General features: G+C 46.0%; 1 protein-coding gene across 2 annotated transcripts; it reads right to left on the bottom strand.

Moving 5' to 3' along the window:
• Nucleotides 1-1,594: 1,594 nt before the first annotated feature.
• On the bottom strand, nt 1,595-26,114 carry PRELID2 (PRELI domain containing 2). 2 transcript variants are annotated; one of them, XM_010578785.1, is made up of 7 exons: nt 26,050-26,114; nt 18,116-18,173; nt 15,934-16,007; nt 14,212-14,372; nt 9,812-9,917; nt 4,173-4,238; nt 1,595-3,728 (listed from the first exon to the last, which is right to left on the bottom strand). In XM_010578785.1, the coding sequence occupies exons 2-6, from the start codon at nt 18,159-18,161 to the stop codon at nt 4,194-4,196; spliced, it is 432 nt and encodes a 143-aa protein (XP_010577087.1). In that variant the 5' UTR covers nt 18,162-18,173; nt 26,050-26,114; the 3' UTR covers nt 1,595-3,728; nt 4,173-4,193. The 2 variants fall into 2 exon arrangements, with proteins under 2 accessions (XP_010577087.1, XP_010577088.1); XM_010578786.1 differs by lacking the exons at nt 1,595-3,728; nt 9,812-9,917 and having other exon boundaries at nt 4,183-4,238.
• Nucleotides 26,115-26,120: the final 6 nt, after the last annotated feature.

The following is a 26,120-nucleotide window of genomic DNA, read 5'->3' as shown; positions in this document are numbered from 1 at the left end:
GCAGAGCTGTGCGTACGTCATGGCAAGGAAGGGTTCAGAAGCTCACAGGCTTTTTTCAGCTGATTCTCCCAAACCACAGCCAGGAGCCAGGGTGGGATGTTTAAGAGACCTGTGCGTATTTACAGTAAATAGACAAGAAACGACGACTCATCGGCCGCTGGAGAAGGGAAGCAGACAGCTGACAGAAAATGCAGCAGGGGACCAAGAGGCAGCTTTTGACAGCAGGACAGCTCAGCCCCGAGAACGCGCCCCGGTGCCTGAAGCAGAGCGGACTTGTAGGTGACTGAAGCTGCTCGTGCGCTGCTGCGTCAGGAGCGTGAGCACCATCTCAGCCCAGCCCTGCTACCCCCGGGAGTTTGTTCCTTTTACCTGTTACCTCCTCAGATGCCCTACTGCCTTCAAAAGCCAGTGCCAGGTTCTCGGTCCCCCTCCTCTCCCTTCAGCTCCCACACACCATACTTGCGGGGCTTTGCGTGTGCTTTCGCAGGCACAGCCGTGCCCAGCACCCGAGGGGTGACCAAGCCCCTGCGTCCCCTCTTCAGCATCTCCCCGTGCCCGGCCGGGCGGCTGGAGGCTCTCCCTGGGCGCCGGGGACTTGGCCGTCCAGGCACCGGCAGCCCATCTTCAGGGGTCCAAAGCTCGCTGAAAGGCAGCCAGGTTTAGGCTCCCGAGGCACTCGAGAGGCTTCGAAAACTTTGCTCCATTAGGCTGATCACAGCTGGAAAAACCCAAAAAGACAACTATCGATAAATGCAGCACATCAGGATGAATTAACTTCCTGCATATAACAAAGCGTTTTCATAAGGCTTTTCTAAAAGAGCCACAGAAAGTTCAGCACTGGGGTAGAATGAAACCCAGCAAGATGATAAACATCTCGAGACGAACAGGATGGACACACAACTGTTTTTATACGTATTCTAGAAAAGGGAAATGAATTCTGGCTGACATCTGGCAGACAACATTCTTCTATCACAGATAAGAGTTCAACACTAGACAAAGAAGATGACCCTTTAATGGAAATGTTCATGGATGAGCTTTAATGGGACTCTACAATACAACAATTAAGAGAATGAAATACTAATTTTCTTAATTTTTAGATTTAACTTCGCTACAATTGAACAAGTGTGTATTAACTAGTTTCATAAAACAATCTGAAAAACAGTATTTCCTTTTCATTCACCATCCTGTAATTTAGAAAAAGAGGCTGGCAGGACTTCTGGGAACACTGATTTCTAAAAGCCAACTTTGTCAACGCTCCCACTGTCCAGGTCCCAGGAAGAATACTATGGGTAAGTCAAATCATCATTTAAACCATCACGACTGCAGTCAGTGAACATTTTAAACATCTGAACAATTTCCTAAAACTTACAAACAGGGAGGTTTCTCTTTTTTTTTTGAGCAATTCATGGATTCTCTTACTGCCTAGAGATCAGTGTAACAAGACACACTGTCTTACAGATGGTCTGAGAGGGGACATCAGATCTGGTCAGTTTATTTTCTGTATCTGAAAACATTTATCTTCAATCTTGGTATGACAATGTACATCAGGAAGAAACATACAGACATAGAGCAAAAAAAAACCACCAAAGGCAAGTTGTTTCTGAAAAAAATTAGATGGGTGAAGTTAACTGCCCACTGGGATTGACCTGAATGTTTGATACTGTGCCACCGCACCTGCTCCCCGGGGAACGTGCCCATCACATCCCCATGTCCCGGCCACTCACTTTGCAGCGCCTTGAGGGACTCCGTCCGCTCTGCCGACAAGAGCTCCTCAGACCTCCCTCTGACCAGGGGCTGCTCCCGGGGAAAAGCAGGAATGCCTTTTAGCAGCGCGACGACTTAAGCTCCAGTGCAGGACACAGCATGCGAAGATCTTCCAAACAAAAGCTACTTGCAGCTGCCGGTCTGCGGCTGGAGCGGGGTCATTCCCTGCCCAGCGGGGTTGTTCTCCAGCAGACCAGGGCAGACCTGAGCCCCGGGGGACGAGCCCAGGGGGTCCGGGCGCCTCCAGCAAGGGCCAGGCGATTCCACCACCTTGACCTTACTCCCTGGCATCACAAAAAGCACCTTGCTCCCAGGAGAAGTCTTAACCCTTCTCTTTCTGGCACCTACCAGTAAACAGATGGGCAACTCAGGCTTTGAAGAAGAGACCGGATTTTACTGAACTTTCATTATTCACACACTACTTCTACTTTGGGAGTGGGGGAGGACACACATGCTTCCCATCCTAATTCCAAAATCAAGTGATGCAAGAATAAAAATGCTAGTCCTAAAAATGTACATAGCAGTTCAAATAGAAGTAATGTGATAATTTCCTCAGGCACACAAAGCAGCAACTCAATAAAAATAAATATGCTAATGAATGTATTTAGTCTTGGCCATTACATTTCATAAATATTTACTGTTCAGTACTCAGAGTCCAAATTCACAAGAATCAGTTAATAACCAAAATAAGAAAGATGAAGGGAAAGTATTTTGTTCCACTAGGCCAATACAAAATACAGTCATTTCCTAAGGACCGTGCCATGGGTCTCTCATCACAAGGTATGGGCTAGCTGTAAACTTGTAGCACCAGCCACGGAAGCAAAGGTTCATGGATTCACACTACTGGAGAGCTGGCGCGTGGCCACAGTCTGTGGCTGGGCTGTTTAGTAGTACGCTCATTTAGCTTCAGAATACGATAGTTGAGACCATTAAATATTGAAATAAGCAGGCCCGCAGCACTCAGGCATAGCATAAGGAAGAGTCCACCGAGAGTTTACATCACATTTGAGAAAATAAAACACAACCCACCCTGAAAAATGCAAAGCCGATCATTTTGCTTTAGGGCAATCAAATAACTGGTTCAAATCTCCACAAAGAACAAACACAGACTTTAATGGGGCTATTTGTAAAGTGTGGTATTACCCTAACTCAGTAAAGGGTATCAAAGACGGTTTTGTGCTTATCTGAATTTTAAATGAAAAGTTTAAAATAAAACTATCCTGATGCTGTGTGTGGAACAAAAGGAAGAGAAGCGTATGAGACACTCTTTGTCAGGAACTTTACTTACACTTTATCAATTCCCCTCTGGGTTTCTTCTTCTTCTATTCAGAAGCAATACAAGAGAAATACTTTCTGAAAGAATTCAAATATATGCAAAACTTGTATTGAGGCATGTCTTCACAGCTGAAAATAATCATGCTGGCAGGGGTATAATAACGAAATATTTCCAACACAGCAATCAGAAGTGGGAACAGTAACCCTACTCAGCTGCTACAGTTGAGCTTCTTTTCTGTAGAATGAAGCCTCCACCCCACAGAATCAAGCTGTGAAATAAACAGCGCATGGGGTGTGCTTGTACCTCCCTTGACAAGACACAAAGCAACTGGTTGACTAGGCAAGGGTGGCTTCACGGCAACAAGGGCTATTTTTGTTTTGTTGCTCTATGTTCCCTTACCGAATTCTCAGTCTCTAGAGATTATAGCACCAATTCACAGCAAGATGCTGTTTCCAAGCTTACACTTGTTCCTCCCTGATTTTCACGATCAACGTTTTCTTAAGTAGTAGAATTCCTTAATCTTTTGTAAAAGATTTGCAGTCTGTGGTCTTCTTTTCTTCTAGCTGTGCACAGTAAATGCTCTTTCCTCAATAAAATGGTACCAGTAAAGTTCAGACAACAGCCATGGAATTCCAATGGCAATGAAGATATGCTGTTCCAAGGAAACTCTATGCAAATACATTTCCTCCTGCAAAAGCAGAGAAAATAGATTTTAGAAGAAATTTATTAGGAGGTACTCAACAGCCATTTGCTCTTGTTCTGAAGCTAATTTAAGAGTTGACCAAATCTTCCCTCCACAGAAAACCCTTTTCAGTAAAAATCCTTAGATAGAACCAACGTCTTATTTTACTAGGACTATTGCACTCACGATATATTAACAGAGAGGAGAGGATAAAATACAGGATGCAGAAGACATCTTCATCAACATACTATTCAGAAACTCTGGAATAGTATTGAGCCTAACACTGCAGTAGATTATTATTTTTCTTCAAAGTTCCTCAAAAGTTACATGCTATTTGTAACGGACAAAAAACCCCAACATTTATTTGTAGAACTACAAGGAGCACAATGTGCGATAGGTATCACAAACTCTGAACAATTTTTCTTATCTGTAAATGGATGTTGTACTTACAGCTGCTCACTGAGAGCACGATCACTCACGCTGCTCCTGAAGAAGTGTCTCCATTATTTTAATACCCTGGAAAAAAAGCACAAATAAATGCCAGTTCTATGCACAACTTAAGTATTTCATATATTAGAAAGGGCACCCAGTAAAGCCTTAAAAAAAGAAATTGCATTTTATGGTCCCACACGAACTCATTGCGGTCCTCCCCACTGCCCGGGAGGCACAAGAAGCGCTTATGGCACAGGCTGCTCAGGGGGACCCTGGAGAGGACAAAGGACCCTTCGCAGCTTGCAACCTCTTCCAAGTCAAGGCTGCACGAAGCCAGGGCACTTAATCAGGTCACACATTTTATTCCAGTTCTGCCACTGCTCTGCTTGGACCAAGCCACTTCTCATCCCTGCACCTGGGTATATCCCTCTTTAAAATTGGAATACCGTCACTCGTCTTCTTCACAAGCAATTGGGTGTGCGAAGATGAAAGCTCCCCATAAAAGCCCCTGTGATTATTTCTATAATGAAGGAAAGTAATATTGAAATGAAGGGGAAAATGCCATCAGAGGGCCACAAGGGTAAGTACTTCTTCTCCAGGACTGATCTGCGAAGGAAGGAGGAACTACCAAACAATGAACTATTAATAAAGCAAAATGTAGGTTGCATCTAGGGGTTCTGTTTGTCTGGGGGGTTCACTGCAGACGAGCCCTGGGCACCCATCGACCAGCAGCAGCTGCGCAGGTGCAAACCACTGAACTACCCAGAGCAGGGCAGTGTCCGAAAAAGGGGGGGAAGCTTTCGACCAAGTGCTCTTCCCACGTCAGGGCTACAGACTGCTCCACAGCCAGATGCTTCGCTCTTTTGAAATTCATTTAAGTTCAAGGTTCAGTACAAAGTGAGAGGAGCAGCTTCCTATTTGGTGAAAAGCAAAACCCACTCACTTTAGATGAGAAATTCTACAACATCCCTCCCTCTTCCACTTTTTGGCTCGCTCTGTGTACTGAAACTGTAGTAATTTGCCAACCCTACCTCTAATGTTTGGTCAGATCTTGTGGACTGAAGTAAGCTTGGAGCTTAGCTATAACTGTGTGGCGCTAAGGCTTACCCTAGCATGCTCTGTTTGTCAAGATAAAAGAAAAAGGGTTTACTCAGTTTGAGTCACTGTGAGAGGAGGTAAAAAAAGACAATTAACTTTAACAAACAGGTCAAGAGAATTTCTTTTCACATCTCTACAAAAAAAAGGACAAGATATTTTATATCTATGAAGAACAGTTCATCTTCCATGCTTATTCTTTGTAGAAGGCAATAAGCTGACTACCTTAGTCTATCAGTCTAAATTGGACATGCCACTGTTTACAGATTGAAGCACTAACTGACATAAGTGAAGACTCAGAGGTTTGCCTAGGGAATTTTAAAATGTTACTTATTGAATCAATTATGTTCACAGTGTGTCAACTGCTTTTTCTTTTATTTGTCCTCATAGCACTGCAGACTTTTACACAAAATGGTGCTGAGGAAGAAAAGAGGAACTAGAGGGGACTCCATTAATCTAATAAAATATGAAAGGGTAGGTACAAGTCATTACCCAGTATCTCTTCAGCAACGAACAACTAAATCAAAGCCTAATCAATATATTCCTTTCAACTGAAGTTCAAACACTTAAATCTCAGTCCCAGGAGATCAGGCTCAAAGGCACTAAATTTACACTGTTTAGAGTGCACTGATGCACTTGAAATGCAGAACAAAACATTGCCTACCCATTAAACTCTGCACCTCTACAGCTGTAGCTTAAAAGCTTGTCTGACAGACAAGCCATAGAATAGTTTTATTTTTCAAAGGTGCAGGTACTCTGCTACTGTAAGAAGCTATCCTGCCATAAGTGTTTACGTACAGTCCTTATCGGTGTTAACACCCCAAGGCACTCGCAGGGACGGGAGCCCAGCAGATTCCCAGTTCAGGAACGGCTACGGGTGACTCCTCCAGCGAGTGTCACTTTGTCACCACAGCCAGTACGCTGAAACCACAGAGGGCACACGGACCCAGCAGCGGGGTGACCGGATAACGAGGGAAATGCAAAATGGCAGTCTAAGGAGTTTCCAGCACCACAGACTCATTGAGCAGCCTACATGTGTATCTGGAATATCTGCCAGGAGCCAGACCAGCCTCCCAGCTGATAGGGACAGAGAGAATACATCACGTCCGTAACACACTCCACATCTTTACTGAACACTGTAAGTTTTAAGTAAGAGGTTAAGTGATGTACAGGAAAGTATAAATGGCCTGTTTGACGAAGGCAACGCATACTGCAGTGCACACCTCATTTCCATTGCCGGTACAAAAGCAGGGTAACATTTTAACAGACTAGCAGAAAATTTTATGCTGTCTCTCAAAAGAGCACCTAATACTTTTAATTCATTTTGTAACCATAACAAAACATTTTTCAGTTAAATATTTGTTATTTGAGCTCAGTTCCATCACTTAACAAACACTACATCATGGCCCTTAATTTCCATCTCCTTATATATTCAAGTCAAGCAAAAGGAACCTAAAAAAGAAACCAAGAAGTGAAAATGACAGAAATGTTGCAACTTTTAAGAGGCAACAGATGAAACACCTACCAACATAACAAAAGTTTCTTGCTACAAATGCTCCTTTATCGTGTGGCCTTAAAATCACTCATAACTTTGTCATTTGTACTGCTTCACACTGGCAGAGATCATCAAAACTTTGACATGTACAAATGAATCAGGCCACTTTTTAAAAAAGTTTTAAAAACTCACACAAACACACACAAAGGCTGACTTTAGGGGCCACCACTACCCCTCCTGTGCTGGAAACTTCTGCCAGACTTTGCCTGCAGACTATGGAGCATCCTTTCCCCCCTCCGAAGGAACCCAGGCTCCTGCCAATAGACCCAGAACAGGCCGTGCTGGTAACTGGGATTTACCAGCATGTCTGCTCAGACTTTTGAATTATTCAGGAAGAAAGTTTTACTGGCGATAATGTGGGTTCACATCATTCATTAATACCTTTTCTGAACAGCTAAGAAAAAAATAATCATAAATGCTGTAATTTCCACACAAATGCACTATGACTTCTACAAACAAAAGCAGAGCAGGAGAACTTTATCTCCTATATTTTTGTTCAGAGTTGGAATAAAATAAGAGAAATGTAACAAACATGAGGAGCCATAAAATGTCACCATCATTGTGCTAGGCATTAAAAAACCCCTACCCACAGAACAGGCTCATATCTTAGTTACAAAAATAATGATTAAAAAGATCAGTGCCTTTGGTGTCCACGAATAGTTTCACAAATAGTAACTTCTCCCTCTCTTTCTGTAAAATAAAGGTATTTAATATGGACTGTGTGAATAGAAGAGCTTTAATGCAGTCGTTCACAAGATTTAATATTCATGCAGTATTTTCTCCTACTCTTCACGTAGCTCATCCCCTACTCCATTTCCTCTGCCCCCTCACATTGCTGCCTCCCACTGTTCCCTTACTCCCTTATCTCATCTGAGCCTCTCCAAACAGACGGATGAAGAAGTGCAGTGCTATCAGGATCGAGGAGATAAAGCAGGAATCATGGTTTGGCTTTGAAAGTAACATCCTTACGTATTCCAACCAATTATGCCAGGTGCAAGAAAAGCAATGCCTTCTTTGCCAGGCCATTAGGAAGGATGCAGATCAGGTACTGGAAGATAGGAAGTAAATGGAAGCCTGGAGAACATTTATCAAGCATTGTCATTCATGCAACATACATATTAAAACTTTAAATACCATCTTTGTATTGCCATTTATTACATCTGCGTAAAACGTGCCTCAAAACTACTCTATGGCCAAGCCACAAAAGGAACCCTATCGAACAGCTTAGAAGAAATGAAACGCATAGATACAGCTGCTGCCTCAGGGAGATGGATGTTTTGGAGGTGGGAGGAAAAACCAGGCAAGACTGTACATTTATACCAGATCTGGTGCGCTTGTATTTTTCTTTTTCACAAATCTGCAGACATAGCCAAAATTGCTGAAGGATTTCTAATGCAACATTCTAGAGATACTGTGAGCTAGTCTGTTTTATCCGCTAGCTCTGCGTTGTCATAAGCCTGCAAGACACGTTTCACTGCTCATGGTCATTGCTTACACTAGCATAGCTGTCTACTTCTCTCTTTTTTTTTTATTTTAAAGCCACAATAAAAAGGTCTTATAGTTATTAAGAATATGCAAATGAATAAATGGCTGTGACTTTTGAAATACATTTCCATCTGCAGTTCCTGGGGCACAGATTCCAAAATCTGCTTCTGAAGGACAAATGAGAGGTTGGGGCTGTTGGCCCCTGCGCCAGCAGAGAGGAGAGTGTCCGAAGGGACTGCGGGTGCTGCCCAGGCTCCACGCTCCAACACCCACTGACTTCAGTAGGAGAAAAGACAGGACACTACTAAGGCCACTTAAAACCAAAACCAACCAACCAAACAAACAAAAACCAAACAACCCAAAAACCAACAAACTTCAACAGTATTAACCACTTGGTCCCTGTGAATAATTAAAGAATGGCGTAAGGCATGATCTGAACTGTGGACATCTAAGTTCATCTGAAAAACAAATTTCTCCATTAGATAACTAAAAAATGATAAACAATGCTAAATATAGATTCATTACAGTCTTGCAGTACACAAGATTCATGAGCCCAGCCATGAAAATGCCATGTTTTCAGGCACATACATATGCTTTCATTCATCTGAAACAAGATACAAACTGGAGGGGGGAAAAAAGAAGAAAAAAAAAAAAAACAAATGCAAAAAAACTCTCTTACTTTCTCATTAAAAAGGTTTAATCAAATATTCCTTCCTTCTCCTTCTTGCTCCTTTTTCAGCAGGTGTAAATTTTAAACAGTCTGCACAGTACAACGTGAATCCCCAAATCTCTTGAAGGCACAAACTTCCAGAGGACAAGACTTCCACACAACTTCATTTCCCAGTAAACGCTTCAGGAGACATTGCTGTTAAACCTAGTTTATCAATATGACATGACTCCCCGAAACGAAAGGCCTTTGAACACTAACTCCCTTGGGATGCTCTGCTGGATAGCTTTTATCCTCTTTCATAATTCTTACTGAAAGACAGAACTATTGAAGTATACAGAACTGCTACAGGGAGATCGACTGTGGCTATTGTAAATACATCAAGCTGCCAAAAAAATAAAAAAATTAAAAAAAAAAAAAATCTAACAGCACTGGAGAAAAATGTGTGACATGATATAAATTCGTGTTGACTACTTTTGACTATTTCAGTGTAAAGGTGCTATAGAACCACAAATTATTATTACAGTATTAGCTGGTACAATGAGGCATTAGGAAGAAGAACTGTTTCAATGCCTGGGGGAAATCAGGAATAAGAATGAATTACAGAAACTGATACAGTCATACATGCCATGTTGTAAAGTGTATTTGAAATAAAACTATTAGCATAATAAAACTAAATCCATTTTTGTTCTGCTTATTCTCTGTAGACAAAAGTTCAAATATTTTTTCAACAATTAAAAGATGTAAAGAATCCAGACTTAAGACATCAATTTAATTTTGAGCCCAGATGATCTGGTGATTTGAAAAAATTTAGAATACGATTCAGGGAAGAAATTCAAGCAATAAATTACTTACCTTCCTCACACCTTGCTTTAAAAACGATTGAGCAAAAGCTTCCAACACACAGTTGAGCAAACCTGCCCCCGTAACTGATATTCTGCCTTTTTGTGTGAAGTCTGTCCTAAGAAACAGGAACATAACACCCTGTTATTTTTCTGTCTACTTAGTAAACATGAAGTGTAAACTCTACCTTAGAAAGTTAGTGTTTGATACCCGAGTAAGGTTTTCATCTCTTACATTCACATATTTTGTACGACAATCTCAAAGCAAACGTAGCGAGATACAGGAACATCAGCATAACGAGAGGTTTGTAACGACCATCGCCCGCGGTCAGTGCGGCTGAAGTCCAGCTGGGCTCTGCTTCAGCAAAGACACGCGCTCACTGGAGAAGCCCGAAGAGCAGCAACAGAGAGAGCGGTCTGGAGGGGACACAACAGCCGCCAGCTGCAGACACAGTGAAATACGCCTGTACGATTTGAGAGCGTCCTCGGGACGCCATCCCGGCCAAGCTAGACAGCGGCAGTGGTAACCACGAGGAGAGGACTCCCCACTCCTCTCCCCACGGCACGCACGCGAACCCGGCACCACTGATGCCCTCGGCGGGCCACGACCCTTTATTATTTCTGTCGATGCAATTCGGCAAGAAGACAAATGCGCGGAGTTCAAGTGAAGGAGCCGGAGAACGTGAGCAGTTCCGCCCAACCACAGGATGGATGCCAGCAGTAAAAATCCACCGCTGAACTCAGCTGCTCTGGTTGGGATTTATTTATTCGTTTTGCAGTTTCACCATTGTAGGGACAAAAAAGGGAGGCTCAAGGAAAATATTGATCTCTGATTGATTTCCGTAGCACGCAGCTGGCAATGCCGCATCATTACAACACAGTCACAGGGAGAAGTCTATTAATGAGATCCAACTACTAAATTATTGACTAGTTAAGTACGGCAAATTTGGTCTAATTGTTTTCATGATGGGAGTTTAATTAAAGTGTCTTTAGTATAAGAAGTCTAGCAATATTCTTGTTCAGATAGCGTCAGGGAGAGTTTCCAAAGCCTGCACAGCTTTCAAAACTAAATTAAAAGTTACATCCAATGCAAGGCTTTTCAGAAGAGGGAGCTTCTGTACGGGAGATCTTTTTAATTCCCATCTCCAGCTGACAAGCACTGCTCATGTATCAGATGCATCTCTCCACGTCAGGCAGACATCATCTCACCCTGCGCCCAGCACGCTGCAAGAGCCTGCAGCTCCCTTGGGCGGTATGAAATGAGGGAAAGCGCTGGGTAATAAAGGGAATCTGATGGCAATTGAGGGATACAAAATGAAAAAGTAAGGAAACGGTCCTGGTGGGGAGGGGGAAAGCAGGCAAACCAAAACACAAAGGGACGGCAAATGACATCAGAGACAAAATTCAAGCTACACAGGGATTCTCCACTGTGGAAGACAGATATAACCTGCCCAGACACGTGGAAATTTGCCAGTGTACAACTTCAGAGCCTGCGGCTCTGCCTGTGGCCACACCTTGCCCACGGGGACTAAGTGGCTTTCTTTGGACTTTAGACATCAAGATGAGATGCTTGTCTGTAACACCAATTAAATCATAGAAACCAAAAAAAAAGTGTCATTAAGGAATTCAGCCAAGAGGATAACATAGGTGCTTTCTGGTCTCTGAATACACCGATATGCCCCATCACGCCTTTTACAATGGTTTATAATTTATTTATGGTAATGTTTGTTTGCTTCTAGATCTTTTCAGACACTTTTATGCTCTGCTTGGAAGCACCCACAATAATTCACTTTGCAAGAATATGTAGCAGTTGGCATCACCGCATTCACATTTATTTAGGACCAAATAACCACCTAACATTAAGAGGAAGAACTACACTGTGGTTAAATTGACTGTTTGGGACTAAGCAAGCACCATTTCAATTGCCCCAGTTCCATTAGGGACATCAGGAAGGCTGCAGCCTCCCCTCCCTGACTTGCGGTTCCCTAGCTGAAAATAATAAAGGATGTAACTGCCAATCTCAAACTGGGTAAACTAATCCACATCCTATGGATGAGGTTCTGCTAAACGTCTAAGCCACTGGTCCCAGCAGGGACTGGATTCACAGTTTGATTTTCTACAGCATATTGGTCTACAAAGTAGCTGGGCTGAAGTCAGCACAGACAGTTACAACTTCATCTGACAGGGCTAGAAATATTCTGGATTCCCACCAGCATCCTCCCACCACGCGTGCCCGGGACCAGGCTGCAGCTCCCCAAAGCAGCAGCTCTGTCACTAACCCCACTGGCAAGAGATCTCCTTGCAGAGGCACAGAGCAGGGCTGCGGGGGCTGCAGCTGTAACGCACCCCCGGGAGAGCCTGCAGAGCAGCCTGCGCCCACCTCCCCAGCCACCAGCTCCCTGCTGGGTCGGGAGCAGGCAGCGCCCGGCGCGGAGCCCATTGCGCACCCGGGAGGTGCGGGGAGAGGCGAAGGCAGTCGACCTGCTCAGGCGGCTGATCCGAGACGCAAGCCAGCCAAGTGGCACTCTGCTTTAATTTATCAGCATCCTTAACAATGTTGTGTTAAAGCTGATTAAACAAACAAACAGCCCACTACAACACGCGCACGGTGTCTGACTGAGGAGCAGGAAATTCTCATTCTCTTCACGCTTTTAGTGCCCTGAAGAGTTTCAGGAGGTTGCTATTGAAATCTGCCCAGCAGTGCTTAGTAGGGGAGAAAGACGAGTTTCTGTCTGCACTCAGGTTACCATCACTCTCATAATGTTGTTCTCTCTTTAGTGGCATAACGTACAGTTTTCCCACTAATCAGGATCACTTCAGTCTCCTCACTGTGTGTTTTCTTATTTCTCTCCAGTGCAATACTATACTGCTAACGTTATGCCCTTTAACATAATTCCTTCATCTATCCAAATGTAAGTGTCACTGTACATATACTACATGCAGCTGAAATTTCATGCCTGTTTTGCCAGCCAGCATTTGTTAGATCCGACTACCTCCATAAGACTCCTGAGGAGTGACAGTGGTGTGTGCAGACACCCAGGTATCCTTGAACCTACCTGGCCAGGGCAGCACAGCTGAGGTCCGCAGGCTCCTGCAGCTACATGTTGCAGCTGCTGACCTGCATCGGCACCCACGGTACATCCAGAGGCTTGAAAGCCTGTGTAAAGGAACCCGCTGAGGCTGCAATCACACTCTGGCAGCCCAGCTACACCTCTGCCTTCCCAACTGCCACAGTATGCTTTAACATAAGAGTGAGCAGTGGTGACAACGAGCGCAGACAACTCCCCTGCACAAGCCTGCAGGAGCAGAAGCAGCACGCTGAGGACAGTGTCCTTCCCAAACTGGAACTGCAAAGCCTTGAAAACAGGGCGTGAGTGAGCGACCAGTTGCAGTAGTTAAGAGTTTCTACACCAACAGGACCAACATCTATTGTTGCAATGCAACTCTGATGCAGAAGAAGTCTCAGTGAGGACAGAGGGTCCCAGCAAACTTTTGAAACAAAACAGTTTTAAAAGCCAGAGGAACATGGCCTCAAACAGCAACTTCCCAGCATAGGGGTTTTCAAAAATGCCTAAGCCACAAAGAATTTAATTTCATCTGAAGTTGGTAGGTTTTTTTCTTAAGCATCCTTAGAGCTTTCCGAAGTCACATGGACCTTACTGGACAACCCTGCCATGCTTCCCAGGGAACATCATAAAGCAAAAGTAACGACTAATTACAAGAGACACCAGAACAAAGTAAGAATTAATGGGGGTGACATCACCTGGAAATAAATCTTTTTTTAAGACAGTCACATTATTACATACCTGCTCATTTCAATGTTACAGGAATTAGAAATTCCACTCTGATCCTGCCATAAATGTGCATAAAGACATTTTGAGGCTCCACTCTGTACAAACACAAGTGCATGTTCTCCCAGGCAAAGTCCCACAGCAGCTTACATCTCCGGGCACAGCAGGCCAAACACCGGAGAAAGAAAATTGTTTGGGAACAAGTATGCTCCATGCCAATGGCCAGCAAGCAGGAGGGAGCTGATAATTTTTAAACTGCTGTCCAAGCATCTGTTGGTAGGCACGAGAGCAAAACGAACACTCTGGCTATGCCTGCTGTGCAGGAACAGCGGGGCAGCCTTCTATGACTGCAGAGCAGCACACAGAAAATTAATTTCCAGCAATTATTTGTGCTCTGGCCAGAGAACCTAACCTCGCATCTGAACAAGCCAGAGGAAACCTACAGGACATCTACAGCTGCTGCTTCAAATGCATTCAAGACATACCAAAGAAATTATTATTCAGACCCCTCCCATTCCAGGCATTCAAAAGGCAACAGAAAACCTGTTTTCAGGGCAGGGGCCTGCAGCAGCAGCCCTGAGCCGGCACACGGGCACTGCTACACCCAGAAGCCAGCACTCACCAGTTTGGATTCTCCAAGCTCTCTCTGAAGACAGACTCCTCGCTCAGAGACGCATACTGTGTCCACGTAAGACAATGAGTTTTCATAGCCATATTTCTTTTCTGCATATTAAGCCAAGATTCCTCTTCCAAGTAGATGTCAGGCACTTTTAAGATACTGACCTGGGAAACAGAAGAATTATAGCTTTTAAAAAAAAAAAAGAACAAGGGGTAGAATCACTTCTCAGTATTTTCAAAGTTATCACTAGCCTCAGAGGACAGGACTGAGGATTCAGGAAGAGGGCACATCAGCTGTCGTTAGCCCAAATGAGAACACTCAACTTCCTCAGCAGCTACTAAAGGCCATGCAAACACTCCAAGATTTAGGGAAGTTGCTCAGTCCCCAGCTGGACTTCCAAGACCACTGCAGGCCAACTTACCTGCATCACTTCATGCTTCCTGTCTTGCTGCTGACAGCTAATTTATGACAACAAAGGACGAGGGAAGCCCCTTCCAAACAGTTACATGCAAGGCAGCCAAACCCGCCAGCTAATCCGTGAGGGCAGGGGAAAGGCTTGCACCTCTGCAGGCTCCTGCTGCCAGGCGCAGCAGCTGACGTCCTGCTCCAGCTCCTTTCTCCCAGGAGGTCTCCTCTGAGAGCCCACTTGTCAACCTGAGTGACCTTGATCTAGCAAGCGTGGGCCAAAGAAGGGATGAAAGGGATGAAAATCTCACCATTGGTTTATTTACATTCTGCCTGTATAGGGCAATGATATGTTCTCCTTGGCAGGTGAGGCTTGGAAGAGACAAACACATGTTTAGAGGCAAAAACATACAGAATCGTCAGCACCAGGAAGAGTACATGCACACTTTTAACCATGCAGGCTGTGGAACAGTACAGTTATTTAATCATGCATGAATGTAAATGTACTTTTCTGTATACAGACTATCTGCTCCAAGATACTCTGCAAAAAAAACAAATAATAAATTAAGGCTAATTCTCCTTCCATAACAAACTTGGAAGAAAGGACTGTCGCTAAAAGAGACACAGGAGAGAGACACTAAGGGATTGCACAGCCCAGGTCCTTACGTTTTCTACAGCCTTGTCTCATCTTCTTTATAGGGATTCTACAATGCCATATTTAAATTCCGACATGCTATAGGCACATTAAGTATTATTTTAAATTCTGCTGAATTCACTTACAGAATAGTTTTGTGAGAGATTACAGCCCAATATGTTCAGGAGCCATGGATCAGACATTCAAAATACCTGAGCTCAGCTTAGAAATAATTACCCAGTGTTTATTACCAGCTGCCACCTTCTTGCTGAGATCCACAAGACTGGGCTTTTATAAAAATACCATCTATCACACAACAATCGGGGGCATTGACAGACAATAAGATTGTTATATTGGGGTGGGGGGAATGCCTTTACTTTCACTGTGGCCCAGGTAACATTTTAAAACATCTTTACTTTTTCCAGGTACAAAAGCTAAAAGCCCATCGGTGCGTGTAAAACAACCACCACCACCAGTTACATCTTAGTGTCCTCAAGGCTACAATTTTGTCCATTCAAGTTAAATATAAAATCAGTTCCTAGGGATTTTTTTTCTTTTAACTTCTCTTAAAAGTAACTTTTCTAATTTAAAAAGAAATCATTAGGAAATGTGATCCTTTTAAACACGATAAACCACAGTGAAGCATTAAGGTTTTACAACTTGACTAAGTTTCTCTAAGTAGTTACCTTTCTTAAAATTTCAGGAATCACATTCTGGCACGTTGCAATTCTCCTCCGGTAAACAATCCCCGTAGACAAATCTGATGATAAAAGAAAATCAGAAGGGAAGAGTTACAGCAGCAAATATTACCTTTTTTTTAATAAAAACAAAGTAGTTGGAAGACTTCACAGCACAGCAAATGTGCAAGCAGAAATGCTGGCAAATTAACAGAGCATTGCGGGGAGGGGACGGTTTTGGGCTTCTTTTAAGTATAACCCAGTACTTCTGCTGCTTTGCCACACAGAAGGCTGTACATAAGACTGCTATGGGCATTTTGCACTTTGCCTTAGAAGGACGGCATCTGCATCCATCACTGCAATCCAGACCCCCCTTGTCCAGCACGTGGTACAAACATTTTACTGGCATTTATAGTGGTGCTGCTGGGTAGCAAAGCACCGCAGACAGTGCTGGTGCCAGTGCCAGGCTGTGTGGGTGCACGCAAGACTCCCTCCTGCAGCCTGGGCAGGGTCTGGCAGGACCCACTGGAGAACCCCGCTCCTGGTGGCACCGGGTGCACGATGACTGGGGCGAGAGAAGAGCTCGGGCGACTGAGCTGCCAGACCAACATACTGACTTAAGCTTTAGTTTATATCTACCCCTACCCTACTTTATATTCTCAGGCTTATTTTCTGGGCAAACAAGCTGTGTATGAGATTTACAGAACAGTCCTGTCTCATCACACGTTTATTTTTGTATTGAGTTGGACCCAGTGACAAGGACAAAACTATCTATTAGGAAACAAATTACAGTTATTTAGTGTCTCAAAAAAATGGTTGGCTTTTAGAATCACTTTGCCTTTTAATATTTAATGACCCGGATCAAGAACAGAACGCTACCGAATGAGAAGCCAACTGGCAGGCAGCCCAGGTTAAAGACTTCTCCGGGATAAAAGAGTACCTTCTCAAACAGTTGCATTTGGTGGGATCTGTGAAATGAAAACTTCATGGGGTTTAGTTTTCAGAACTCTAACAAACACATCATATTAATAACACGAAGCACCTCCGTGCAACACAGAGCAGAAAAGCATTCTCTGGAAAGAGTGGTTTACTGCATTTGAACAAAACGGCAACGGCAGCACTAATGCTTGGCTTTCTTAAACCTCAGGGCATCCTCACTAACAACTTGCTCAGAAAGAGAGCATGAGCCTGGAATTAAGAGCCACCATTAAACCCAAGCTGCAAGACAGAAGACATCTCTCTAAATGTACGATAAAGAATTTACAGACTAAAACTTTAAGGATTAAAGCATTTGGGACTAAAAATTTAAAGTCTGTAAATTCTTATTTCATCCCAAATGAGTATTTGATCACAGTTCCCATATTAGGAAGAAAGGTAGTTATTTCCACACACAGTCCTATGGTACTTGTTTCCCACTTGGTGGCATAACTGTTTAATACATCCTCCGCACAGACACGTTACTTTAAGTGCCGAATTGCAAGCAATTCCTGCAAGCTCAGCAACTGGAAAACAAAAATCCACATGGTATCAGCAGACCTGATCTGACAACTGTGCTCTGACCCAAGCAGATTTATTTTCCTGTCAATATGATTGGAAAATGGTAACATCTGATTTTTGGCATTTCAGGAATTCTGAATGATAAAGCAAGAGACTGAGGATCTGTGATCGTTTTCTCACTATCAGCATCCTACAAGGCCACCACGCAAGACTCCGATTCCTGGAACTACCTCCTCATCTGGGAAGTGAAACAGCAGGTGATCCCTCCGAAGGCAGGGACCATGAAAGCCAAGTAGTGTGATGCCTGTGGAGCGCCTGAGGATCGATCCACACAGCTCACTGTGCTTCCTTCCAGGGGCCTTACTTCTGATCCATACAGCACTGCGGATGGAAACCATCACAGAAACACCGAGGAACTGTACAACAAAAGAACGTACTACAGAGAAACCAGGCATAACGTGTCTAATGGCCTCGGAATAAGCTGAAAATTTAAATACTTGATGCAGTTAAAACACACGCTTTGTGGGGAGAGGGGGTAATATTTTCTTGGTCTTGCTTATAAAATGTCGAGCACACAGGGATCCCAGGCATGTCTGCAGTGCCCAGTTTCTACTGAAATACAACTATTACAGAATTAATTTTAAAGGTTATGAAAAATTTTAATTACCTCTGTAAGAAAAGTCAGGCAGCTTACCTGTTTTCTCTTCCACTGTCTCTACAGCTGTGATGTGTTTCTCCATGGGACTGGGATACTGGGAGGAAAATGCATAGGGTAAAGATTACCACTCCTCACATGGGTAAAAGAAAATTGCTAGCTGTCACCTGTCGAGTCAGAAGCAGTTTCATAGCTTCTCTCAACAGGTACGAGCTGCCTGATATTAACAATCTGCAGTCTCCGTTCAAGTTAGCAGAAAGGAAGAATTTAATAAGATTAGCTTAGCAAGTAAGATTAGAAAACAAACAGAAAACACACAATACAGCTATGAGAAAAATCGCTTGAAGGGGAGATGCTAGCTTTTGCTGCAGCATACAGACATCCTCCACACACCCTCCATACCACAGAAGCAAAGACACGACCTCTTGACCCACATCACATTTCTCAAATGAGGACTAAGCAGAGCTTTCAGCAGCGTGGCAGCTCCACGGGCCAAAGCCCCATGTGCTGCACTCCGCAGAGAACAACGGCATCCCGAGTTTCTGCAGCAAGCAAGCTCCTTCTCACTGCCGCTAAGCACGTTCCGCCACACAACCTATTTCCTCAAGCAAAAAGCTGGAAAGGTACGGTGCAGCGTCACCCAAATGCAGACTCTGGTACATAGCATTCCGCTGTCCTGCAAAAGCTGCTAGAAGAGTGTGACAGCGCGACGTCACTTCGGATTGCAGCGTGGGTCCAGCCTGGTGAGAGGGCACGCTCTTCTGCTCAGGGGCTGGCCTGCAGCAAGGATAAGGATGGCTACTGCCTGTTCCTGCTCCGGGTAACCTCATTTTCCTCAGGCTGTACAGACAAGTCGTTTCAAGGCTGGAAGAAAGAGATTCTCATTCCAAGACCCCCACTGAAAAGGCATTCTGCCAAAATTGTATAGGTTGCCTGTAGGGCAACATCCTATATAAGAAATGTATGCACAAGAACAGGACTTCTAAGGATGAATAGTCTATTTTGGAACTTACAAAACTCCTCTGGCTAGAAATGAGACACAGAAGGCTACAAGGACCTTACTCTCCATTGCAAAAAGTAATCAATGTTCACCTGAATAATTAACTCTAAATTGTAAAGCGCAAGGTAATTTATTGAACTCAAATAATACACAAAAGTTACTGTAACCTCCATGCTAACACAAATGCCAGGCTGAAGAGATACTGACCACCAGATTGCATTAAACAAAGCATGAAGCTTTAGGAAAGGTGGGGAAATTGCATTTTAAGGCTAACTCTGCTTACGTAATGCAATTATGATGTGCAATAATAGGCGCTCCAAAGCCCCAATACAAAAGAAATCTTGGGTTCTAAACTAAAATGGTCAACACCACCAGAACAGGCTGTTCTATAATCCAGCTCTACCATTCTTTCTTGCTGCGGAATAAAAGTTGATTTAAAAAGCACAGGGTTTTCAAGTCCTACTCTATACAGAAACTGGAGGCTCCTCCACGACGTGCCGCTTTGAAATGGCAGTAGTGGCATAATTACATTATCGATGTAACTTACACTCTGTAAGGCCCAATCGTGTGAAACAAAGAGCCATTTACATAAATCTTCCACTAAATAGCAGGCTCTATTACCCCTGTATTTAAACAGAAATAGACTCAATTTCCTACACAGCACAGTAAAAGAAATAACATTACAAGTCTACAAGCAAATGTAATGGCTAGGAGAGCCTAACAGCCACAAAAATAGTGTTTCCAGCCAGCCACAGCCTCCCTTCCCCTGCAAGGCTTCCATTCCCCGGGGACGCCAAAGCTAACAGCAGCAGAGAACAAAGAGATCTCAGCCTGGCTGGTATTTCAGCCCTGCAGTAACTCGACCCCTGAACCCTCCTCCCCAGCACCACAGGCAGAGGAATCCCCCCCTGTCCGAAGGGCTCCCACTAGCCCAAGGGCTCCAGCCCTGCCCTGCCGTCTCCTTGCCCCGGAGCGCAGACGCGAACCGCCCCGCGTCACCTCTCCTGCTCCGCAAGGGCACGGGGCAGGCGCTGCCGACCCTTCCAGCAGGTCACACGCCACAGCGGCTCCAGCATCCTCACACCCAACTCCTTGCGTCGGGCCGCAGGACGGAGCGAGGACTTCCAACATTTGGAATCACCCCGAGAGAGGTGGCTACGAACGCGCTGCTAATCCGCGGCCATGCCCGAACGCCGCGGCTCCCACCACGCGCGGCTCGGAGAACGCGACCGCCGGCCGCGCCGCAAAGGGCACCCCTGCACCGGGAGAGAGGACTCGGGGAGCCGAGACCGGGACGGGCCCCGGGCTACCGAGCCCTCAGCCTGCGCCTGCAAACCAGCACCGGGCAGGCTGGCCCGGAGCGCAGCGCAGCCAGAATCCGGCCGGGGCGTCGAAGGGCAGCTTTCCCGCCTGCGGGACAGGCCAAGGAGCCGAAACGTCAGAGCTTCGGGGGCAGAAGCGACATCCCGCGAGCCGTTCCCGCTCCCAGCTGGCGAGGAGGGAATGCCATCTTGTGGTGCAGGCTGCGAAGGCACGGCTGTGCTGCAGCGGGGTGGGCGACAGCGGGGTGCTCTGCCTGTCCCCCCCGCGCTGAGGCCAAGCAGAGCAGGGGTCCGCGGGCACTGCCCCAACCTGGTGTGTGCGGAGCTGCCGAAGGGTCCCCCCGGGAGGGGACCAGCACGACCCCCTCCTCATTCTGGCAACGCGTGAGCAGAGGAGACCCCGAGGCCTGCCTGCTTACTCGACGCAGGAGCAAATCTCATCCCTCGCCCCGCTTGGGGACAATCTTGACGCCTTGTCTGCGTTCAACCCTTCCCAGACCGCAGCCGACGCGTTTCCTACATCTCAGACTGCACCCGGGGAAGTGCAACTCGCATACTTTTAGGAAAAAGAAACAGTTATCCAGATGAAGCGTGCGCACTTTTCTTAAAAAAATTAAATAGTTCCCATGAGTTCCTGTCGTAAATTTCTTTCCAGATTGATTTGCTTATTTTAAAGACATTTCTCCTCCATCACACTAAGAGGACCCCAAACAAAGAGCCGACAGCAGAAGCCACGAAGCTGACTTTGCCTTTAAGCTATCCACAGCTTTGAAATTACTTTTTTCTACCCTGACTGCTCGTCGTGAGTGTTTTCTGAAGATGTCAGAGCCTGTTTTACAGATGCGGAGCCGCAAGCGTGGTACCAGCAAACAGCAGTTTGGAAGCACTGAGAGCTCCGCACCCAGGAACCCCTCAGCACCCCAGCACGGGGGGGTACCCGCGCAGTTAGGGGGTTACCTCTCATGTCACACCTACTGGAACTGAAGCACTCCATCCTCCACTTGCAAAAACCTGACAATTAAAATTAGATAAAGAATTCCTGTGCTTTCATTCAGTCTTCCTGCAAATGTATTGATTGTTTTCTACAAATAACAACAAGCAGAATTGATTGCATTAGTCATTACTCTGAAGCCAGGGAATTAAGACCCTCACGTACCTTTCCTAACTGGAATGTGTACAATCATTCATCAAAAACAGCAGTTCCTAACCACAGCAATGTTTCTTAGAAGTTATTTGAGGGAAATAGCAGGCCTCCAAAAGCAGCACCGTATTTAGCAGCAGAGTGAAATCACTGCAGGTTACACATGATTTGTATAAAAATGAAATATTTCAAAGCAATGAAGGGCTGGTTTTACATGCAAGATCAAATGGAGCCCACATAAATCACAATGACAGCTTCAAAGACTTGCAAAAAATAATAATATTTAAATTCATAAATATTCTGATTCTTTCTTTTCTAACTGCAAGGAAATGAAGCAGTGATGCTGCAAAATCAGCTAAACCTTTCCAGATTCCTCCACTTTGTTATTGGTTTGGAAGCGTGGTGGTTGTGAATAAACGTAAATTTAAAAAAAAAAAAGTCTAGCAAACGCACTGCACAGATTACTTGCTGTGATAAAGATCGATAAATACAAAAGCCTTTCACACACAGATACACTTATTTCAAATACAAAACAATTTGTCATACTTGAACTAAATGTTTGATTTACAGTTCCCAGGCTCACTTTAAAGCAACACCTGCGCTAACCTAAAGGCCACCCCAGCAGAAACTGCTGTCCGTTCTAGCAGGCTCGGGCCCCGGGCACAGGGCAAGACTCCCCTCGGCTCCGCACTCCAAAAAGGTCTAACCCGCCTGGCTTTCCTACAGCCTCAGTAAGGCAGCAGCTCTGCCTGGGGACCAGCCACACGAGCCCAGGCACATCGGACGGGTATGACAGAAGTTAGTGCCCCTACTTCCAGCAGGATTCCTCCTCACCTGCATCGCAGCTGTCCGAAAGGTGTACTCCGTGGAAAGAAAGCAGCCCTTGCAGACCGCCATCCATCCGACCCACCCAATACATCCCTCGAGGTCGCGCTCTGCCAGTGCCTGCCCTCCCACACCGACCACGGAGGGGCCGTTCTCTCTAGAAACACGTGGCAAAGGCAGAATATTTTCTAGCATATTTCTGAACCGACATACAAGAACATATACCCCAATATCTGATGTAGCACGCTGTCCCTCTGATTACCACCTATTTCTTACTGATTCTACGTAATGAAAGCTGACGACACACCTCTGCGGTAAGAGCACATTTCTAGAGAAGCTGGGTGCAATTCTGCTGCAGAATACAGGAATGTTTTAAACCTAACCCAAGAGATGCACAAGAGGGAGGGGAGGTCAAAAAAAAAAAAAAAAGCCCATACTGATACCTTCCACAGTCCGAGTGACTTCTTTGCTCCATCCTCAGAGATCATAAATTGCAGCTGGTACACAAAATGCCCCAGTCAAGGCAATAGGGGATTTCTGTTTGCCAAGAGACGTCTTGGCACAAACATGCCCTTGAAGAACCCCAACTGCTTTGGCTTTGGTCTCCTCTGAGAGCACAGCTGGTTGCACCTTCCCACCCTATTTTGTGACATAACAATATTCAAAGGTTCAACTTGCAGAGTCACAACAGAAAGAACGAGAGCAGGAGCCCTGAAGTCAACTTTAACTATGGCATTTGAGTAACTACGGCAATTATTTTTTCAATCATAGTAAATTCCTGGTTAAAAGCATGTGATGCACTTTGCTGCAACATACAAATGAGGATTATTTTAACCTTTCTGCTCTGCGCTTCTGGCTGTCATAATTAGCCTCACTATTCACCTCCAGCTGCCCTTCTCAAGTCATATGGAAGTATACTACAGAATACAATTCCCATTTGCATTTCTACTCTGGTTCAACTCTTTCACAACGAAAAGCACTAACTCTGCTTCTCCTCTCACCTCTAATTGCCAAGCACTCAAGAAAATCAGCAAAAGCTGGCCCTGCCTTCTCTTTTCCAAGTTTGTTCAGTTTTCAAATGAGTATTTCGGAGCACATCCATTGGTTAGCCATAGTGTGGCAGTCTAAACTACATGGTTAGCAAATCTGACTGCCCAAGCTTGCCAAAGACACAGCTCGGGATTTCTGCAGCAGGGCGAGAGAAAAAAAATGTTTCCTTTTTTGCCCCCCACTCTTTTGGTTTTTTTTTTAAAGAAAACCTTAAATGCATCTTTGGACAGTCCTATTCTAGTGTAAAAAAAGAATAGCTGTAGATGGTTAACAGAAATAGAAGACTCCAGACTAAGCATCTTTGCCTGTATTTACTGTTCAAAGTTCTGGCACTTCGGCTTGTGAGGATATTTTCGGTCTTTCCCCTGTAAAAGAATTTCACATACATGACAGTTTCGTTTTCAGTATGGGGCATGACACCACTACAGGGATCCAATTCCATTTTGTACTGAGCCATCAAACACCAGAAAAAAATTAGGCAGTCAGTTACATCTTTTAGAGATTCACGTATCTCATCAGTCATTTCCTCATGAGATGGACACTATAGACGAGAAGCTGACCGCACTGAGATTGTGTGCAGAAGCCTGGTAACTCCAGCAAGCCCAATGTTGTCTTTACAGGCTTTCAGCAAACAGGAAAAACTTGTTATTTCTCGGTAGAAGTGCAACGTATCCTCTTCCCCTCCTACCCTAACCCATAAAACCAATCCAGTTTTTAAGGATCTGACAATTTTTAATAAAAGGTTACTCAGCATGAGGCATTCTCTGCCTCCCAGCACCTGGGACGGCAGCAGCAGGAGCAAGGCTGCACACCGCAGGTCATCACGGCACTGCTGATGAATTAGAGTCGTTGGGACTGCCTTGGCTGCAAGCAAGCATGCGGGGCTTTGCTCTGCCGCCGCACCGGCCAGGGCTGCCCGGGGCATTCGCACCGCAGCAGAACGCCGGGCAAGTTCAGCCACAGGACGGGGCCCCACGCGCTCAGCCCAGTTCTGCTGTGCATCAGCCGCACAGCTGCCCGGGTGCCGGAGCTCACTGGGCTTCTCTCAAGCGGACATGTTCCGGGTTCCTCTTGGCACTGCCTTTGTCAAAGACAGACCTCTGCTAACAGGAGACGGAGAACTGGCAGCTGGCTGAGACAAAAAAAAAAAAAAATCCTTCCTTGTGTTTTAAGCTGGTTGCATCAAGGATGAATTTAGCCCGAAGCCAACGTTTGTTTAAACATCTTGTCCTGCTGAGAACATTCGCAAACCCATGGGGTTTTGTGCCAAGGAAATGCCCTGCGCTATACAGCTGCTTGCTTCTACCGTTAATGTTTAAACACAGGCAGCCAAAACAAATATAATGGAGCCTGCTCTATTCTTCACCTTGGTGTTCACAAAAACCAGCCACAGCTAGAGGGCAAAAGCCCAGCATCAGCTTGTAATAAAGATTTTAATTCATCCCTATATCTGTGCTACTGTTCAAAGGAAAACACCAACAAAGAGGACAGTTTTGATGCACAGCTTGGAGCTTGGGTCTGAGGGACAACAGCGCTCAGAAGGAAAATTTAGCAGGACGCTGTTTTGCTAGGAGCAGATGCACCACAGAAACACTGTTTACCTGCCATTAACACAGCCTTCTGCCGCTGCAAAACATTTTCACTTTAAAGCCTGCTTAAAAGTCTAATGATTGTGGCGCTACTAGGCCAAAAGCCGTACTGCGCCAAGCAGCGACGCAGGGGTTAGCATCCTGCAAGGACAGAAAACCAGAATTCATTTCTACGGATCCGATCTTTCCTTCCAACAGATCCCAGCCGCCACGGCACAGCCCCTGGAAGGGCAGGTGCTGCCGTCGCGGCTGCGCGCTCCCCGTGGGCCACGGGGCAGCCGTGCCGTGCCGTACCCCCGCCGTGTCCACCGCGGCGCAGAGACGGGCACACACCGCCCGCGGAGCAGAGCCCCGGGGCAGCCGCAGGACTCGGTGCCTTTGTTTACCCGCGTCCCCTCTCGCACCCTCCGCCCGCAGCACGCTCCCCGAGCAGGGGTTAGTGAGGCCGTTTTCTGGCCAAGAAGAACGGCCGCCGGCGTTCCTCCGCAGCCACGGCCCTGCCCGCCCTGTTCCCCGCACCGGGGCCGGCCCCGGCCCCGGCCCCGCTGGACCCAGCCCGGGCACCGCGGGGAGACCGGAGTCCGGAGACTCGGACGTGACCGACACGCCACCGACGCCTCGGGCACGGAAACGCAAGTTGTCACCTAAGCACGAAACAGCTCTGACAAAGAGGAAACCCAAGCCTTCGGCTGCGGGAGGGGCCCGCAGGCCCACAAGCCGCCCCCCCTCCCAGAGCCGGACCCTGCTTGTGCCCGGCCACGGCGGCGGGACAAAGGCGGCAGCCAGGCGGGTTTCCGCGCTCCGGAGCGGCGTTACCCGCGCCGGTTTTCTCTCGCACTGACACAAGATTTACGGTTTTCCACGCAGCCACCGCGCAAGCAGGACCGGAGACAGGCTGCCGAAGGGAGAACCGGGGCAGAGCCAGCGGTTAACGCAGGAACGAGCGGCTAAGCTGAGCGGCTGCGGGGCGGGCGATCCCCGCGGCCGGGCCCCGCCGCCGCCGTGAGGCGCTCCTGCCCCGGCAGGGCGCGGGCCGGCCCGGTTACCTTGCGGAGGTAGCTGGCCACCACCTGCTCGAAGGGGTACCGGTACACGCGGTGCACCTCCACCGTCACCC

The sequence above is a fragment of the Haliaeetus leucocephalus genome, unplaced genomic scaffold, assembly GCF_000737465.1.
Source record: "Haliaeetus leucocephalus isolate CR32 unplaced genomic scaffold, Haliaeetus_leucocephalus-4.0 Scaffold656, whole genome shotgun sequence".
Taxonomy (NCBI): domain Eukaryota; kingdom Metazoa; phylum Chordata; class Aves; order Accipitriformes; family Accipitridae; genus Haliaeetus; species Haliaeetus leucocephalus.
The sequence above is the reverse complement of the archived record's forward strand: the minus strand, read 5'-3'. Positions and strand labels throughout refer to the sequence as shown.

What these genes read in the sequence shown, in the direction of transcription:
- PRELID2 (XM_010578785.1), bottom strand. Translation starts at nt 18,161, where the DNA reads ATGGAGAAACACATCACAGCTGTAGAGACAGTGGAAGAGAAAACAG. An exon ending in GACAGTGGAAGAGAAAACAG is followed by an intron (nt 16,008 to 18,115) that starts GTAAGCTGCCTG and finishes TTTTATCATCAG; the next exon opens with ATTTGTCTACGGGGATTGTT. An exon ending in TTCCTGAAATTTTAAGAAAG is followed by an intron (nt 14,373 to 15,933) that starts GTAACTACTTAG and finishes TCTGTTTCCCAG; the next exon opens with GTCAGTATCTTAAAAGTGCC.